The 17997-nt window shown below is 39.6% G+C and overlaps 1 protein-coding gene across 6 annotated transcripts in view; it reads left to right on the forward strand.

Moving 5' to 3' along the window:
- The window catches only part of ZBTB8A (zinc finger and BTB domain containing 8A), a 42050-nt gene extending 25454 nt beyond the window's left edge, over nt 1–16596 (forward strand). For 2 of the 6 annotated variants that reach the window (XM_003356289.5, XM_005665187.4), the window contains 3 exons: nt 4168–4991; nt 7905–8074; nt 11818–16596. In XM_003356289.5, the coding sequence (XP_003356337.1) occupies nt 4169–4991; nt 7905–8074; nt 11818–12150 (1326 nt within the window). In that variant the 5' untranslated portion in view covers nt 4168 and the 3' untranslated portion in view covers nt 12151–16596. Of the gene's footprint in view, nt 1–2223; nt 2277–4167; nt 4992–7904; nt 8075–11817 lie in introns of all 6 variants that reach the window. The other 4 variants (XM_084963702.1, XM_084963705.1, XM_084963704.1 and 1 more) reach the window with 4 other exon arrangements.
- The last annotated feature ends 1401 nt before the right edge of the window (nt 16597–17997 follow it).

A 17997-nucleotide genomic window follows, 5' to 3' on the forward strand; every position in this document is an offset into this window, starting at 1 on the left:
ATTGGACCCCTAGCCTGGGAACCTCCATATGCCGAGGGAGCGGCCCAAGAAATAGCAAAAAAAAAAAAAAAAAAAGTAGAGGAACAAGTTTTGTGAAGATCTGGAGGAAACATCAAAACCAATGAGCGTAGCACTGGTGGGGTCGGGGGGTGGGGATAGAAGGTTGGAAAAAGATCTTGCAGCCCTTTTAAGTGGGGTCGGGGGGTGGGGATAGAAGGTTGGAAAAAGATCTTGCAGCCCTTTTAAGACCAAGGCAAAGGTTTTGGATTGCTTTCTGAGAGGGAAGCCTTTGGAAGTTTCCAACAGAGGAATGGTATGATCTGACATATTTTAGCAGATCCCCCTGTAAAAGCAGAGACCATTGAGGAAGCTAAGGCAATAGTCTATTTATTCAAGTTCTTTTATGATCCTCATTACAGAGTTCTATCATGTTCTTCATAAAGTTCCTGCGTATTTCTTAAGATATTTATTTTTTAATTTTTTAATTTTTATTTTTTTATTACTCAAATGAATTTATCACATCTGTTGTTGTATAATGATCATAACAATCTGATTTCACAGGATTTCCATCCCACTTGTTAAAATATTTAATTTAGGAATTCCTTGGTGGCTCAATGGGTTAAGGATTCGACGTTGTCACTGCTGTAGCTTGTGTCCCTGCTGTGGTGCTGAGTCTGTCCCTGTCCCAGGAACTTCCACATGTCACAGGAGTAGCCAAAAGTTTTTTAATTTTAACGATTTTGTGAAAGGAATCTTCCATTGTATCTGATAACTAGCTATTCATTTTTGTATAATCATTCTGTGTATTTTATAATTGGCTATCTTACTAAACTCTCTTTTTCTAAGGAGTTTTTTTAAAATGGACTTCATTAAGGTATAATTTACATACAATAAAATGCACTGTTTGGAGTTCCCGATGGCACAGTGAGGTAAGAATCCAACTGTAGCAGCTCGGGTCACTGTGGAGGTGCAGGTTCGATCCCTGGCCTGGATCAGTGGGTGAAGGATCTGGCGTAGGTCATCACAGCAGAAACTGGCAGAACATTATAAATCAACTGTACTTTAATTAGATCAATCAATCAATCAAGAGAAAATTCTTGAACAAATCTCCTTGTGGACAGAACGTTTTCATTTCTCTTGGATAAACACTTAGGAATGGACTTCCTGGGTCTTAGAGTAGGTTTAACTTTATCAGAACTGCTAAATAGTTTTCCAGAATGATTGTACCACTTTATATTCTCACCGGCAGCATATGAGATGCAGTTTCTCCGCATCCTTGTCGGCACTTGGTACTGTCGGTCTTTTTAGTTTTAGCCATTAGAGTGGGTGTGTAATGACATTTCATTGTTCATTGTGCAAAACCACGATTTGTATTTCCCCAGGGATTGTGATGTTGAACATCTTTTCATGTGCTAATTTGCACATATTTTGTGAAATAATCTGTTCAAATCATTTGCTAATGAGTTGTTTGTCCTGTTATTTAGTTGTTTGAAGTCTTTATATATTCTAGGAGTTTCCATCATGGCTCAGCTTATCGGTTAACAAATCTCACTAGTATCCATGAGGACGTGGGTTCGATCCCTGACCCTGACCTCGCTCAGTGGGTTAAGGATCTGGCGTTGCCATGAGCTATGGTGTAGGTTGCAGAGGTGGCTCGGATCTGGTGTTGCTGTGGCTGTGGTGTAGGCTAGCAGCTACAGCTCGGATTTGACCCCTAGCTTGGGAACCTCCATGTGCCAGGGGTACAGCCCTAAAGCAACACAAAAAAAATTTTTTTAAAGTCTTTATATATTCTAGATACAAGTCTTTTGTCAGATATATGTATTCCAAATATTTTATCCCCGTTCACGGCTTGACTTTTTATGTCCTTGATGATATCTTTCAAAGAGCAGAGTTTGTCAATTATTTCTTTATGGTCCATGCTTTTTGTGTCCTAAGAAATCTTTGCCCACCCCAAGGTCCTAAAGTTTTCTCCTGTGTTCTCCTCTAGAAATTTAACTTTTACATTTAGTTCTGTGATCCATTTTGAGTTAAAATTTGCATGTGGTGTAAAGGGTCAAGTTTCTTTTTTTTTTTCTATGATGACTATCCAGTCGTTCCAGCACCATTTGTTTGAAAATATTATTTCCCCCATTGAATAAATGTGTCACCATTGTGAAGAAAAAATGAAGTAAACCTGACTAAAAACATCAATTGGTAATATATTCGTGTGTCTTTTTCTAGACTCTATACTACACTATCTTGGTTACTATCGTTACAATAAGCCTTAAAATCAGGTAGAGTAAATTTCCTTTTGTATTCTTCCTTTTGAAATTGTTTTAGCTATACTAGGTCCATTGTATTTGCTATAAATTTTAGAATCCAGAGTTCCCTCTGTGGTACAACAGGATCAGCAGAGTCTCAGTATCGCCAGGGCACAGGTTCAGTCTCCAACTGGCATAGTGGGTAAAGGATCCAGGGTTGCTGCAGTTGGTTAAAACTGCAGGTGGGATTTGAACCCTGGCTTGAGAACTCCATATGCTGTGGGGCAGCCAAAAACAAATTTTTTTTTAGAGTCAGCTTGGTAATGTATACAAAAATAAGCTTTTAAATATTTTGATTGAGATTATATTGATTCTATAGGTCAATTTGAATAAAACTGATATATTAACTGTTTCAGTCTTCTAATTCATGTACATGGCCTGGCTCCATTGATTTAGATCTTTTACATCTCTTTCAGCTATTTTATAATTTTTAGTATACACGGTTTGCACATATTTAGTTAAGTTGACACCTAGGTATTTCATGGATTTTTTTTTTTTTTTTTTTTTTTTTTTAAAGGGCCGTATCCGTGGTGTATGGAGGTTCCCAGGCTAGGGGTCGAATCAGAGTTGTAGCCGCTGGCCTACACCACAGCCACAGCAATGCCAGATCCAAGCCACGTCTGCCACATACACCATAGCTCATGGCAATGCCGGATCCTTAACCCACTGAGCAAGGCCAGGGATCGAACCACAACCTCATGGTCACTAGTCCAGTTCGTTACCCACTGAGCCATGACAGGAACTCCTAGGTAATTCATGTTTTTAATATTTTTATGGATGCATTGTTTTTCAACTTGATATTCATATGTTGACTTCAGTTATCTTCAGGGTCTTTTTTTTTTTTTTTTTTGCCCAGCAAGGCCCCCAAAACACACTTTCTTTGCCTTTTCCTTGGACTTAGAAGCAAAATTTACTAGTCCCTTTTTCATTAAATTCGAACCCTGAGAGGGTTCCAATTTCTATTACTGATAAAAACTTGAGCACAGGAGTTCCCTCTGTGGTGCAGTGGGTTAAGAATCCAATTGCAGCGGCTCGGGTTGCTGTGGAGGTGCAGGTTCAATCCCCGGCCCAGCAGAGTAGGTTAAGGGATCTAGTCTTGCCACAGCTATGCATCTGTGGCTTGGACTCAGTCCCTGGCTGGGAACTTCCACATACTGCAGGTGCAGCCATAAAAACAAACCAAAAAACCTCAAGCCCTTATCGCTGCTCTGGCTCTGCTCCCTCTCCACTGCTGGTGTCTAGGGATTTCTTTTTCTTTCTTTCAAGCTAAGCCATACATTTTTAAAGTTTTGGCTATATTGGAGTTCTCTTGTGCAGCAGGTTAAGGATCTGGCATTGTCACTGCAGAGGCTCTGGTCGCTGCTGTGGCACAGGTCCTATCTCTGGCCCGGGAACTTCCACCTGCTGTGGGCACGATCAAAAAAAAGTTTTGGCTATAGTTTAGCTAAAATCTAAAGATTTGTGGCAGAAAAGTTTCAACATGTCCTAGACCACCATTTTGTTGAAATCAGAAATCTCCTGCCTGGGAGTTCCCATCCTGGTACAGCAGAAACGAATCCAGCTAGGAACCATGAGGTTGCAGGTTCGATCCCTGGCCTTGCTCAGTGAGTTAAGGATCCGGTGTTGCCGTGAGCTGTGGTGTAGGTCGCAGATGCAGCTTGGATCCCATGTGGATGTGGCTGTGGCTGTGGCATAGGCTGGCAACTAGAGCTCCGATTTGACCCCTATAGCCTGGGAACCTCCATGTGCCTCAGGTGTGGCCCTACAAAGCAAAAAAAAAAAAAGTTTCTGACCGTCTTTTCACTTGACTCAGAGAAGCCGTGTTACTCTGATTTTGGTAACTGCTGTGTCTTTTCCTCTTTAGAATGGAGATCTCCTCTCATCAGTCTCACCTCCTCCAACAACTGAATGAGCAGCGCAGGCAAGATGTATTTTGTGATTGCAATATTCTGGTTGAAGGAAAAGTCTTCAAAGCCCATCGGAATGTATTATTTGCTAGTAGCGGCTACTTTAAAATGCTTCTTTCGCAGACTTCCAAGGAAACAAGTCAGCCGACCACCGCGACGTTTCAGGCTTTCTCTCCCGACACTTTTACCGTCATCCTGGACTTCGTCTACTCTGGTAGGCTCTCTCTCACGGGTCAGAATGTCATAGAAGTGATGTCAGCTGCTAGCTTCCTTCAGATGACTGATGTCATCAGCGTTTGTAAGACCTTTATTAAATCTTCGCTCGACATCAGCGAAAAAGAAAAAGATCGCTATTTCAGCCTCTCCGATAAAGATGCCAGTTCTAATGGTATAGAACGTTCCTCTTTTTATAGCGGTGGTTGGCAAGATGAAAGCAGTTCTCCACGCTCTCACCTGAGCCCCGATCAAGGGACGGGTATAATAAGTGGGAAATCTTGGAGTAAGTATAATTACCATCCAGCCCCCCAAAGGAATACTCAGCAGCCTCTGGCCAAGCATGAACAAAGGAAAGAGTCCATGAAAAAGTCCAAACATTTGAGGTTGTCACAGCCTTCTGAAACAACTCAGTATAAGTCAAGCAAACGAGAAGCTCGAACATCTGATTCTTCCAGCCACATTTCCCAGTCTGAAGAACAGGCACAGATGGATGTGGAAATGGACTCTACTCCTGTTGGCTATCAGTACGGTCAAGGAGCTGATGTCACATCAAGAAGTTTTCCAGGTACCCACAAAGAGACTCCATCCCCTCAATCAGGTTCCAAGACTCCTCTGTAAATCAATCCTATTTCAACATAACACCTTTAGGTGTTATGGGCAGTTGGACCAAGTGATTCTTTTTTTAATGAATGAAATCTATTCATTAAATGTTAAGTTAATTTCTTTAATTAAAAGTAATATTGGATGAATTTAAGGAGGTCAAAAGAATAGCGTGCTGAGGGTGGAAACCCACGATTTTCCAAACCTACATCTGCGGGTGATTAGATTACTGTTAAGTGTTTAAAGCTCTTTCCTTAAATGGTTCAGTCCTTAAGACACATATTTTCATTTGAAATAGTTGTGGGTTTTTTTTTTGTTTTTTGTTTTTTCTGAATTCAGTAGGGAGGAGTTTTGTTGTTGTTGTTGTTGTTTTTCCTTTTTTTGGCTGCCCCTACAGCATATGGAAGTTCCTGGGCCAGGGATCGAATCTGAGCTGCAGCCTAACACCACAGCTCTAGCAAGGCTGGATCCTTAGCCCGCTGCACCACAACAGGAACTCCTTTACTTGTATTTTGTAATTTTAGAAAAATTCCAAACATATATTAAGAGAGGATAGTATAATTAACCCCCATGTACCCATTACCCAGTCCTACTCATGACCAGTCTTATTTAATCTGTGCCTCTGCCCCAACACCTCCCATTTTTAAGCAAACCTAAGACATCATATTTTATCTTAAATATTTCAGAATATGTCCCTAAAATGTAGTTTTAAAAAAACCTGCAGAGAGTTCCCGTCATGGCTCAGTGGTTAACGAATACAACTAGGAACCATGAGGTTGTGGGTTCGATCCCTGGCGTTGCTCAGTGAGTTAAGGATCCAGCGTTGCCATGAAGCTGTGGTGTAGGTTGCAGACTCGGCTTGGATCTGATGTTGCTGTGGCTCTGGTGTAGGCCGGTGGCTGCAGCTCCGATTTGACCCCTAGCCTGGGAACCTCCATATGCCGCGGATGTGGCCCTAGAAAAGACAAAAAAACAAAAAAACAAAAAAAGAACCTGCAGGAGTTCCCTTCACAGATCATTGGTTAACGAACCTGACTAGGATCCATGAGGATGCAGGTTCCATCCCTGGCCTCGCTCAGTGGGTTAAGGATATGCTGTTGCCGTGAGCTGTGGTGTAGGTCACAGACGTGGCTTATATCCCACGTTGCTGTGGCTGTGGTGTAGGCCAGCAGCTGTAGCTCTGATTCAGCCCCTAGCCTGGGAACTTCCAGATGCCACAAGTACAGCTCTAAAAAAGCAAAAAAAGGAGTTCCCATAGTGGCTCAGTGGTTAACATGAGTGGAACCATGAGGTTGCAGGTTTGATCCCTGGCCTTGCTCACTGGGTTGGGGATCCAGTGTTGCCATGAGCTGTGGTATAGGTTGCAGATGCAGCTCAGATCCCGCGTTGCTGTGACTCTGGTGTAGGCTGGTGGCTATAGCTCTGATTGGACCCCTTGCCTGGGAACCTCCATGTGCCGCGGGAGCGGCCCTAGAAATAGCAAAAAGACAAATAAATAAATAAATAAACAAAAAAGCAAAAAAACACCCAAACCAAACCAAACAAACCCCCTACAATACCATTATTATTGTACCTGAACAAAATTAGCAAATCTTTAATATCATTAAAGCCAATCAATATTTACATTTCCCTGGTCGTCATATAAATTTTAGACAAAAATTTGGTTGTATAGGTAACATATTTAAAAATAATAGGCAACCTGACTGATTTTTACTAACCATATCTTCCTGTAGGATATAATATGAAAATACATGAAATTGTATCATATTGTAGAGCTTACTGAAAATCCTGCTGAGCTCTATAATGGGCCAAGGAAGACAGAAATAACAGAGCAAAAATGGAAAATCTTTGTTGCATTTTATTTTTCATTTTTGTTTTGTTTTGTTTTGATTGTCTGCACTCTTGGCATATGGAAGTTCCTGGGCCAGGGACTGAATCCAAGCCACAACTGTGGCAGCACTGGATCCTTAACCCACTGCACCAGGCTGGGGATGGAACCCAGGACTGCAGCAACCCAAGGTGCTGCAGTCAGATCCTTAACCCACTGTACCACAGCGGGAACTCCTGTTGTGTTTTAAAGCAGCAAAAATGTTATCCTTTCTTGGGCTCTGAACTGTTATAATTCTGGGTTATTTAAATCTTCAGTAATGACCAGCTATTAAATTGATGAGATTTGCCTCCAATCACAACTAACATTTTGAATATGTATGAGTTTTAAAACAAAAAATTAAAGATCCTAGAAACTTTTTCATTTTACAAGAAAAGTAGCACAACTGTATGAAAAGTAAAGGCAGGGGGATAAATGCATAAATAAATAATTATTTAATAAGTAAATTAATAAAACAAGGTACTTAGAATCTTTAAAATCCAGTACTACCTCTTGACATTTAACATCTAGGGACTCTTGGAGTTCCCATCGTGGCTTAGCAGTAACGAACCTAGCTAGTATCCTAGTATCCACGAGGACATGGGTTCATCCCTGGCCTTGCTTGGTGAGTTAAGGATCCGGCGTTACCATGAGCTGTGAGGTAGGTTGCAGATGCGGCTCGGATATCACATTGCTATGGGTTGTGGCTGTGGCTGTAGCTCCAATTCGACCCATAGCCTGGGAACTTCCATATGCCACAGGTGCAGCCCTAAAAAGCAAAAAAAAAAAAAAAAAAAGACAAAATCTGTCCAGACTTTGTAAATATCTCCTGAGGTTATGATTCCGTAATAGGATTATCACCTTTGACAATCTAGTCTTTATAAAATTTCTTCCTTTTTCTTTTCGCTTATCTTTCTGAGATTGGACTCACCAGCCCCTTTTGGATTCTTGAAGTTATTAGAATTTTGATTATGAACCTTCTGGTGACTTAATCAAACTGTCTCCTGACAGATGACCTGCCCAGGATGAGGTTCAAGTGCCCGTATTGCACACATGTGGTGAAGCGGAAGGCAGACCTCAAGCGGCACCTTCGTTGTCACACAGGAGAAAGGCCTTACCCCTGTCAAGCTTGTGGGAAAAGATTTAGCCGGCTAGACCATCTAAGTAGCCATTTTCGAACAGTATGTATATGATTTTTTCATCATTTTACTTCTTAGGAAATCCATGCGTTTATCAGCTTTAGGATAATCTGATTAACTGAGGGAAATCTTTTCATAAAACTCTACCATATTAAAATTTTGTTCCCATTTAATGTTTTTACTTTACATATAATGCATAAATTCATATATTTTTTAAAAATAGATTTTTATTCTCCTTTTGAAACCTTAAAGTAAGAAATAGTCTTTTGAATATCCATTTTAATTGACTTGAAATCTAATGTGTTTTATATCCTGGTCTTTTCAGGATATAAAATGAGCCAACAACAATGTAAACTTTAAAAATGTTTTAAATGTCTAGGTCAAAATCACCATTTCTGGGAGTTCCTGTTGTGGCTCAACGGTAACGAACCTAATGGCATAAGGATGCCATTCAATCCCTGGTCTTGCTGAGTGGGTTAAGGATATGGCACTGCTGTGAGATGTAGGTTGCAGACACTGCTCAGATGCCTCATTGCTGTGGCTATGGTGTAGGCTGCGGCTGTGTTGTAGGTGACAGATATGGCTCAGATTCCATCCCTGGCTTGGGAACTTCCATATGCTGCAGGTGTGGCCAAAAAAGAAAAAAAAATAGTAGTCTCAAATGATATGAGTTTTTTCTGCTTTTTTTTTTTTTTTTTAAAATAGCAGGTGATCTCATGAATTTTCATTGGTTCATCATATTTGGATCCATAACAATTATTATTCTTTTTGATACTCAGATTTTCATGTGTGCAGTGGGACACTCAAAGCTGGCTCTTGTGTCCTTTTGTCACAACTCTGTTAAATTTTCAAAGTATCCTTGTTCTCTGGCTCCAAAAGAGCCCAAGGCTCACCTTGAACATCCCCTGCCAAAAAAAAAAAAAGGAATCAGTTATTTCTCAAAGAAGCTTTGGTACCTTGTAGTGGGGAATGAAATTAGAAAACAAAATTTAGACACCTAGGGTGCTCATTGTTATAAGGCATCATTCTTTTCAGATTATTTCTGAGCTAGAAGATATATATTTTTAAAATAATGAATTCATGATCATATTTTCTATTTTATAGTATTTCACTTGATTTCTTTGTCTTCGTAACTGTATTGGAATCTGTATGAATCTGTGTCAGAAATTTGTAACAAAACAGGAGTTCCCTTCGTGGCGCAGTGGTTAACGAATCCGACTAGGAACCATGAGGTTGCGGGTTCGGTCCCTGCCCTTGCTCAGCGGGTTAACGATCCGGCGTTGTCGTGAGCTGTGGTGTAGGTTGCAGATGCGGCTCGGATCCCGCGTTGCTGTGGCTCTGGCGTGGGCCGGTGGCTACAGCTCCGATTCAACCCCTAGCCTGGGAACCTCCATATGCCGCGGGAGCGGCCCAAGAAATAGCAACAACAACAACAAATAAAAGACAAAAGACAAAAAAAAAAAAAAAAAAAAAATTTGTTAAAAAAAAAAAAAAGAAATTTGTAACAAAACAATGCCACATATCATAACCATAATACAGATACTATCTCTGGAGAAATAAAGATACACTCAAATTATGTACTTTCAACATTTACTCATTGATACATCAGTGGTTAAGCAGAAGATAATAACTGTACTGAGTGGTAGTCATATACATTTTCATAGATATTTTACAGACTGCATCAAGTTTCTTGGGTTTTTGACTGTTTGTGTTTGGTGGGCTACTTTCATCATGTTCTGACTTTTTCTAAATGAATACGCCTTAAACATTAACTCAGCATGATACAGTTAATTATTTGTAATAATTTTTAGACTAGCATCTATAATCTACTGTTCTGACAGCTATTGAACAAAGGTATTTAGTAATATCTATAATATATAATTATTCATCAATTATAATTTCTTCCCAAAGCATTTTACACATATTAACTCATTTGGTCCTTACAACCTGAGCTGTATCCCCATTAGTAATAAGAAAGTAATCAAGGATAATAATAGGCTGATATGGAGCAGAGCCACCGTAATTGTTGTTTATAACCAGTGTTCATTCTGATACTCACGTTTCTATTCTGATTGGGTGGTGCCCATATCTTACCAATTATTAAATATTTGACAGTTACCATGGAAGAAGGTTTATAATGTTTTAAATTACTTGTTTCAAGATACATGGTTATGGATGTGACTAGAGATTCTCATACTAAGTGAACTAAGTCAGAAAGAGAAAGACAAATACCATATGATGTCACTTATATGTGGAATCTAAAATATGACAAATTAATCTATCTACCAAACAGAAACAGACTCGCAGACATAGAGAACAGACTTGTGGTTGCCAAGGGGGATAGGGGAGAAATTGGGAAAAAAGATACAAGATTAGGGAGTTCCCATCGTGGCGCAGTGGTTAACGAATCTGACTAGGAACCATGAGGTTGTGGGTTCAATCCCTGCCCTTGCTCAGTGGGTTAACGATCCGGCGTTGCCGTGAGCTGTGGTGTAGGTCTCAGACGCGGCTCGGATCCTGCGTTGCCGTGGCTCTGGCGTAGGCTGTCAGCTACAGCTCCGATTGGACCCCTAGCCTGGGAACCTCCATATGCCGCAGGAGCGGCCCAAGAAATGGCAAAAAGACCAAAAAATAAATAAATAAATAAAAATAAAGGCATTAGTTAAAAAAAAAAAAAAAGATACAAGATTAATAAATGACAAAAGCAGGGCTAGAACACAAGCTTTCCAATTCCTAGTCTAGTCCTCTTTCTACTAGATCTTTCATTAATAAGAGTACCAAGTAAGTAATCTTTACATCAAAAAATATTTTTTGATAAATTTAAATTTGCAACAAGGTTTTTTTCTTTCTCTAGCAAAATAACAAAATATTAATAGCGGGAGTTCCCGTTGTGGCGCAGTGGTTAACGAATCCGACTAGGAACCATGAGATTGTGGGTTTGATCCCTGGCCTCGCTCAGTGGGTTAAGGATCTGGTATTGCCATGAGCCATGGTGTAGGTCAAAGACGTGGCTCGGATCTGGCGTTTCTGTGGCTCTGGCGTAGGCCGGTGGCTACAGCTCTGACTGGACTCCAAGCCTGGGAACCTCCATATGCCGCAGAAGCAGCCGTAGAAAAGGCAAAAAGACAAAAAACAAAACAAAACAAAACAAAACTAATAGCAACATGAAATGAGATCCCCCCCGAATTAAGATATGTAGAATCTTTAGAATAGTACATGGTATTTATTAAGTATTTGCAATTATTATTATTATTATGGGAAGTGTCCCTTGTTACCTCAGATATAAAGATACTGTTGGATTAAGGGATATGTGAAATTAGTAAGTATATAACATTAATCAAAAAAATAATTGACATTGGTTCGGGAAAGCTGGTATTGGAGTTCCCACTGTGGCATAGTGGGTTAAGGATTCAGTGTTGTCTCTGCAGTGGCCCAGGTCAGGGTTCAATCCTTGGCCCAGAGCAGTGGATTAAGGATCTGGCATTGCTGCACTTGTGGCATAGGTTGCAGCTGCGGCTTAGCTTCCATTTCTGGCCTGGGAATTTCCATATGCCACAGGTGCGGCCAAAAAAAAAAAAAGAGAAAGAAAATAGAGAAAGCTGATGTGAATATTTCTGACATCAATTTATCACTAAAACCTGTGATGTTTTTCTAATAATTAAGTGCTAATTTAATGTATGCTTGGCTTTGAACATCTTAAGTTTATGAACTGGTACTTAGACTATCAAAGTGTTCTGCTTTTGAAAAATCTCTTTTTTAAAATCACTATTTCAATCTCTACACAGATTCACCAGGCATGCAAACTCATCTGCAGAAAATGCAAACGCCATGTGACTGATCTAACAGGTCAAGTGGTGCAGGAAGGAACCAGGCGCTACAGACTCTGTAATGAGTGCCTTGCTGAAGTTGGCATAGACAGCCTCCCCATTGATTTGGAAGCTGAACAGCATCTTATGTCCCCATCAGATGGAGATAAGGATTCCAGATGGCACTTGGGAGAAGATGAGAATAGATCATACGTGGAGATTGTAGAGGATGGGTCTGCTGATCTGGTCATACAACAGGTTGATGATAGTGAAGAAGAAGAAGAGAAGGAAATAAAGCCCAACATCAGGTAGCTGAAGGTGAACCAACAGAGGTGGCATGTCTGCAACTTACATTAACTTCCGTTTCTCTCTCTTTCCGTGGTCAGAGTCTGGTGAACAGATCATCAGACTGACCTAAAAGTAATGACCTGATATCATCTGCATGCTTTCTGAACAGGCCATTGTATTCATTCTGAACCTTGATGCCCTAAAATCTGTTGCTGCACTGGAAAGAAAGACCTAGCTTGAGTTGGCATGATGGATGAACAATTAATCCTCTTACTTTTATTACAGAGATACCTTTTTTTTTAACATTGGAAGATCGACTTAGCAAATTTTTTTCAAAGAAAATATTTTAAATAAATTCACCACAATCAAACTTTATATAAATAATTTCAAGGTGTTTCAAAAACATGTAAACTACCAATATTGAATTTTCACAGGGTACCGGGTAAGAGCACATTAAAGGGTCTGGCAGCCTATCTGACTAAACAAATTAGTCTTTCCATTAACTTCAGATCTAAAACGACCTATCATTATTCCCATATCCTACATGTTTTAACATTATGGCGGAAGACAAATCTAAAATTGTTGAAATCGTTCATATTTGAAATTTTTGTCATTAAGTTAAAAAATCACTCTTATGTAGTCAGTATTTAAAAAAAAAAAAGAAAGAAAGGGAGTTCCCATCATGGCGCAGTGGAAACAAATCCGACTAGGAACCATGAGGTTTCGGGTTCGATCCCTGGCCTCGCTCAGTGGGTCAAGGATCCGGCGTTGCCGTGAGCTGTGGTATAGGTTTCGGATGCGGCCCAGATCTGGCGTGGCTGTGGCTGTGGCGTAGGCTGGCAGCTGTAGCTCAGATTAGACCCCTAGTCTGGGAACCTCCATATGCTGCTCGTGCGGCCCTAAAATGACAAAAAAAAAAAAAAAAAAAAAAAAAAAAAAGCCAAAAATAGAGGCTGACCAGATATTATATACAGACCTCATTTTTTTAAAGGAGTAAACTAATACTGTCAAGGTTGTTTTTGAAGATCTGTCAATATACAGTGCTCTTCCTCTCTAAAAGAAAACTGGAGGTTCTTACCAGTTTTTAATAGTAATTTCTAACATTTCTATACTGCTATATTATTTATAAAGTGCTCTCTCACACATTTTCCCACCAATCAGCAGAATAAAGATCATTCTGTCTGATTTACAAATGAGGAAATTAAGGTTAGGAAGTTTAAGTGGTGGGGCTGGTGAGGGGACAGGTTTTGGTTTTAAATCATCCTCTTTCAACTGTTTCTTCCTGTATTGTCTCCTGAAATGGCCAAGGAATGAAGTTAAACCTCACCAATCTGCAATAATTATAAAAAGAAGCCTATCAGATTTAGAGTGTATGAAAAAAGAAGATTTAGAAAGTATGAAAGAAGAGGAATTTAATTATCTCCAACAGCATATAATATCTTGAACTAGAGATATTCAAATAGTGCTAAGTCATGTCCCTATAGTATCTATTGACATGTTTTATATTGTTATTTATATGTAAATTTTATATATAAAACTATTTGATGATATTATTCTCTTAAGTTCTTTAAGCATTTTTGCTTAGCTTGTCTATATCATTTTTCAAAACAATCTTTCTACTAGGATACAAAGTTCAAACTTCTCCCATATATGAATTATGAAACATTCCAAAGTTAAGTCAAATTGGAGAAGCTTTATTTTAGTTCTAAAGATAAAATCTAAATACTAGAAGTAAGGAACTGACCTTCATAAAGGTCTTAGGAAGTTATCACCATTAAGCCTGTTTTAATTTAATTTTCATAGAGAGGCTCCATGTATTACCTGCCATGACATACCTCAAAATATTTTATGTTATTATTTTCTCTTATTTAACTAGTGATTGTCCTTGATACCAATTTGTGGGCTAAAATGGTTAATTTCTTTAAATTTTCTTTATAAATAGATGAATAACCACTTTGTTTTATGGTACTTAATTCTGAGATTTTTTTTCAAGATTCCCTTAAGGGTAAATTTCCAGTTACTTTAAAATTGGGAGTTCCCTTCGTGGCTCAGTGGTTAATGAGCCCGACTAGGATCCATGAGGATGTATCTTTGATTCTTGGCCTTGCTCAGTGGCTTAAGGATCCAGTGTTGCCGTGAGCTATAGTGTAGGTCGCAGACTCGGCTTAGATCCTGTGTTGCTGTGGCTGTGGCATCAGCCGGCAGCTGCAGCTCTGATTCAACCCTTAGCCTAGAAACCTCATATGCCTCGGGTGCGGCCCTAAAAAGCAAACAAAACAAAGCAAAACAAAGACAGACTGGATAGTGTGCATTGAGTTCATTGTCTCCCAACATGACCATTCCTGAATCAGGAGTCTTAACAATTAAATTGCACCAAATGGAGTTCCCATCATGGCTCAGCAGAAACGAATCTGATTAGCAACCATGAGGGTGAGAGTTTGATTCCTGGCCTCGTTCAGTGGGCTAAGGATCCAGCCTTGCTGTGAGATGTGTGGGTCTCAGACCCAGCCCAGATTCTGTGCTGCTGTGGCTGTGGTGTAGGCTAGCAGCTACAGCTCCAATTCAACTCCTAGCTTGGGAACCTCCATAAGCCACAGGTGTGGCCCTAAAAAAATAAAGACCAAAAAAAAAAAGAGAAAGTAAATTGCACCAAATGAGGGAGGGAACACTTGTCATTCTCTAGTCCCACCAGAGTATGGTAATATCTTTCAAATTATAATCTGATTTTTAATCATTGGAGCCAATGGGGAAAATGCCTAATTTGACCTTTAGTTATAGAAATGGAGTCGTGCTTGCATGTATGTACTCTTAACGCACTTTAGTCTATGGTCTAAATGTTCTTTACTGCTACTATCTTCTGCATGCAAACATCGCATGAATGTTAGCAAGGTCCACTGAACACAGTGCCACCAGCACCGGTAGAGCCTTCTCAGAAATAATGCTTTCTCATAATTGTTTATAACAAGCATCCAGCGATTGCCACAAAACGCTATCAAGTTCACCAAACTAGACAGCACATCTGTTCTGTCCTTTTAGTGTCATAAAAGAACATTCATGACATGTTTGTAAGTTGTAAATAATAACTCAGTTATCACATCATGTATGTCTAAGACTTTAAAGACCGGTTCTTTTCTAGAGTGAAGCTCTTAATGGTTTTTAAGAAAACTGAATCCTTCGGCACTTCAATGTGGGAAAATGTTACATAGGGGTATGATCTGTTAATATAAGCTTTATTTATGCCAAGATTTTTTCTTTTTAGAGAAATAATAGGAATTGGTTAGACCAAAGTTCGTTCTTACAAGTACGCTGTTTGTCAGCTTCTGGACAACCTTCTAAGTCTATGGTTGCCAAGAATATCTGGTTGATGGGATGAAGTTTTGCAAACATAAAGCACCACTGCAGTCGTGCCTGGTGTCTGGAGGAAGCAAGACTAGATGAGTGGTTTAAAAGTTTTTTTTTTAACCCAAGAAACACTTTCTTCCAATGAATTTTTTCATAGAGAAGTTTTAAGGGAAACATTAAAGTCAGCTGCTCTGGTTAAAGCTCCCTACGAGCCTTTCCCGGACACCCCTACAGAGCTCAGGAGTCCAGCACTGAAAACCTTGGACGGGATCACTTTTTGAATTCCCTCCGAGCGTTACAGTCTCACGTCATTGCTCCTGTTGCTCACTGCACTTATAAGCTGGTAACCATAGGGACTCTCAGAGCAACAAATCATAATACCTTCACGAGAGTCCTTCTATAGTTAGCATATCTTAAAACTTTTTAGAACAAATTTTTCAGTACTGTATGTCTGAGTGATGAAGTCAGACACAGTTATTACTTTTATGTGGCCAAGTCACGGCTAAATGGATGAAAAGTTTAGTGTTTCAGTTCCTTATGAGCTCAGAACTCAATGCATTAGTTTGCCAAGTCAAGCTAAGATACATTGAAATTTCCACTCGTATTGGTTATATATATTTGGAGTCCTAAAATTAGTACTCTGGAAAAATCACTAAAAACAGTGCAGCCAGCGTAAGACATCTTTAACTGGGAAGGGTGGTAATAGTAGGTACTGGAGGACCAAACTTTAGATTATAAATGGAAAATTTTATGTTATTTTATATGAGAGTGGATCAGTATTACTATTTATCATTTACATAGCATTCTATATTTGCAAACTATTTAATAATTTTATGTTATTCTTTACATATCTATAAATAGAACATTTATCACATGAAAGGGAAAGGAAATGAGGCACAGAACAGTAAAGCAACCTACCTAAGCCGACCCAGTGAAACAATGGCAGAAATAGGAATTAAGATGATCAGGTTTTCGGATTCCTAGAACATCCAGCTTAATTCACTGAGGTGTGTTGTGTATAACTCTATTTTATAAGATGACTTTATACAAATAAGAGTCAATTGTTTTAAAGCTGACGTCATTGTATGTGGATAAATCCTATACAGAATAAATATTATATGTAAAGGATGTGACTTTGGTTACAAGAGTTTCTATGATAAAAATTCAGGTTGTCACACAAATGGCATCATCTACCCAGCTGCTTTAAATATTGTGAAATATATTCAAACTATTCATGCTAATGGAGCCATGAATAGACCAGAAAAATGAAATCCACAAGGAATCCATAAACTTCATTTTTTAACTTGTCGGCCTTCTCCCAAAATGCTTGTATTAATGCCAACAAAAAATAAAGTGTGTTGGAGTTCTCGTTGTGGCTCAGCAGAAGGAAATCCTGACTAGCATCCATGAGGATACAGGTTGATCCCTGGCCTTGCTCAGTGGATTAAGGATCCGACTTTGGCTGTGAGCTGTGGTGTAGGCCAGTGGCTACAGCTCCAATTTGACCCCTAGTTTGGGAACCTCCATATGCCATGGGAGTGGCCCTAAAAAGACACCCCCTCCCAAAAAAAAGTGAGATACGTTAATGAGCAATAAGCCACACACAGGAGAAGCCAAGGGACTCAGCTTTTAAAGGCAAACATATTGAAATGCATTTACTTAAAAGCATGATAAATACTTCTCCCCATCTCTTTTTATTTCTTTACAAAAACCATCGGATACTTTATAACCTTCAGACAGGAAACCAGTGACAACGTAATGCCAGTCACCTCTTTTACCTTTGGGGTTGATTAGATCATTTGCAAATGTTATAACATTGAATCGGCTTGTAAAATACATCCAAGAATTAGTGGTACTTTGCTTCACTCTTTCAGATTTCTAGATATACAGATCCATTATATAGTCTATTGATTTTCCCATTGGGAAAATCTTTTGATTCCTTGTTGATGTTATTTACAATTGCTTAATTCTATTTTTTTTTGGTGGGGGGGGCACACTTGTGGCGTATGAAAGTTCCCATGCCAGGGATTGAATCGGAGCTACAGCTGCTGGCCTGCACTACAGCCGCAGCAACACAGGATCCCAGCCTCTTCTTCGACCTACAGCCACAGCTCAGGGCAATGCTGGATCCTTAACTCACTGAGCGAATCCAGAGGTCAAACCTGAGTCCTCATGGATAACAGTCAGGTTTGTTACCACTGCACCACCATGGGAACTCTGACAATTGCTTAATTCTTTAGAACTTTTTTTTTTTTTTTTGGCCTCGCTTGCAGCATGTGGAGGTTCCCCAGCCACAGCAGTGACCTGACCCACTGCAGTGACAACAGATCTTTAACCCTCTGTGCCACAAGGGAACTCGGAAGAGTAACATTTTTATTAGCCCATGAGGGGAAAAATGGAACATTTCTGCCTAGATCAGGAGTTCTCACCTTTGGCAGCACTTCAGAATCACTTGTTGAGCTTTTATTTTATTTTTTTTAATTTTTTTATTTTTTGCTTTTCAGGGCCACACCCTTGGCATATGGAGGT

This window comes from Sus scrofa, chromosome 6 (genome assembly GCF_054392235.1).
Source record: "Sus scrofa isolate SSC_HxYL_T2T_F1_AM1 chromosome 6, Sscrofa_HxYL_maternal_Yorkshire_Landrace_v2.0, whole genome shotgun sequence".
In the NCBI taxonomy this organism is placed as follows: Eukaryota; Metazoa; Chordata; class Mammalia; order Artiodactyla; family Suidae; genus Sus; species Sus scrofa.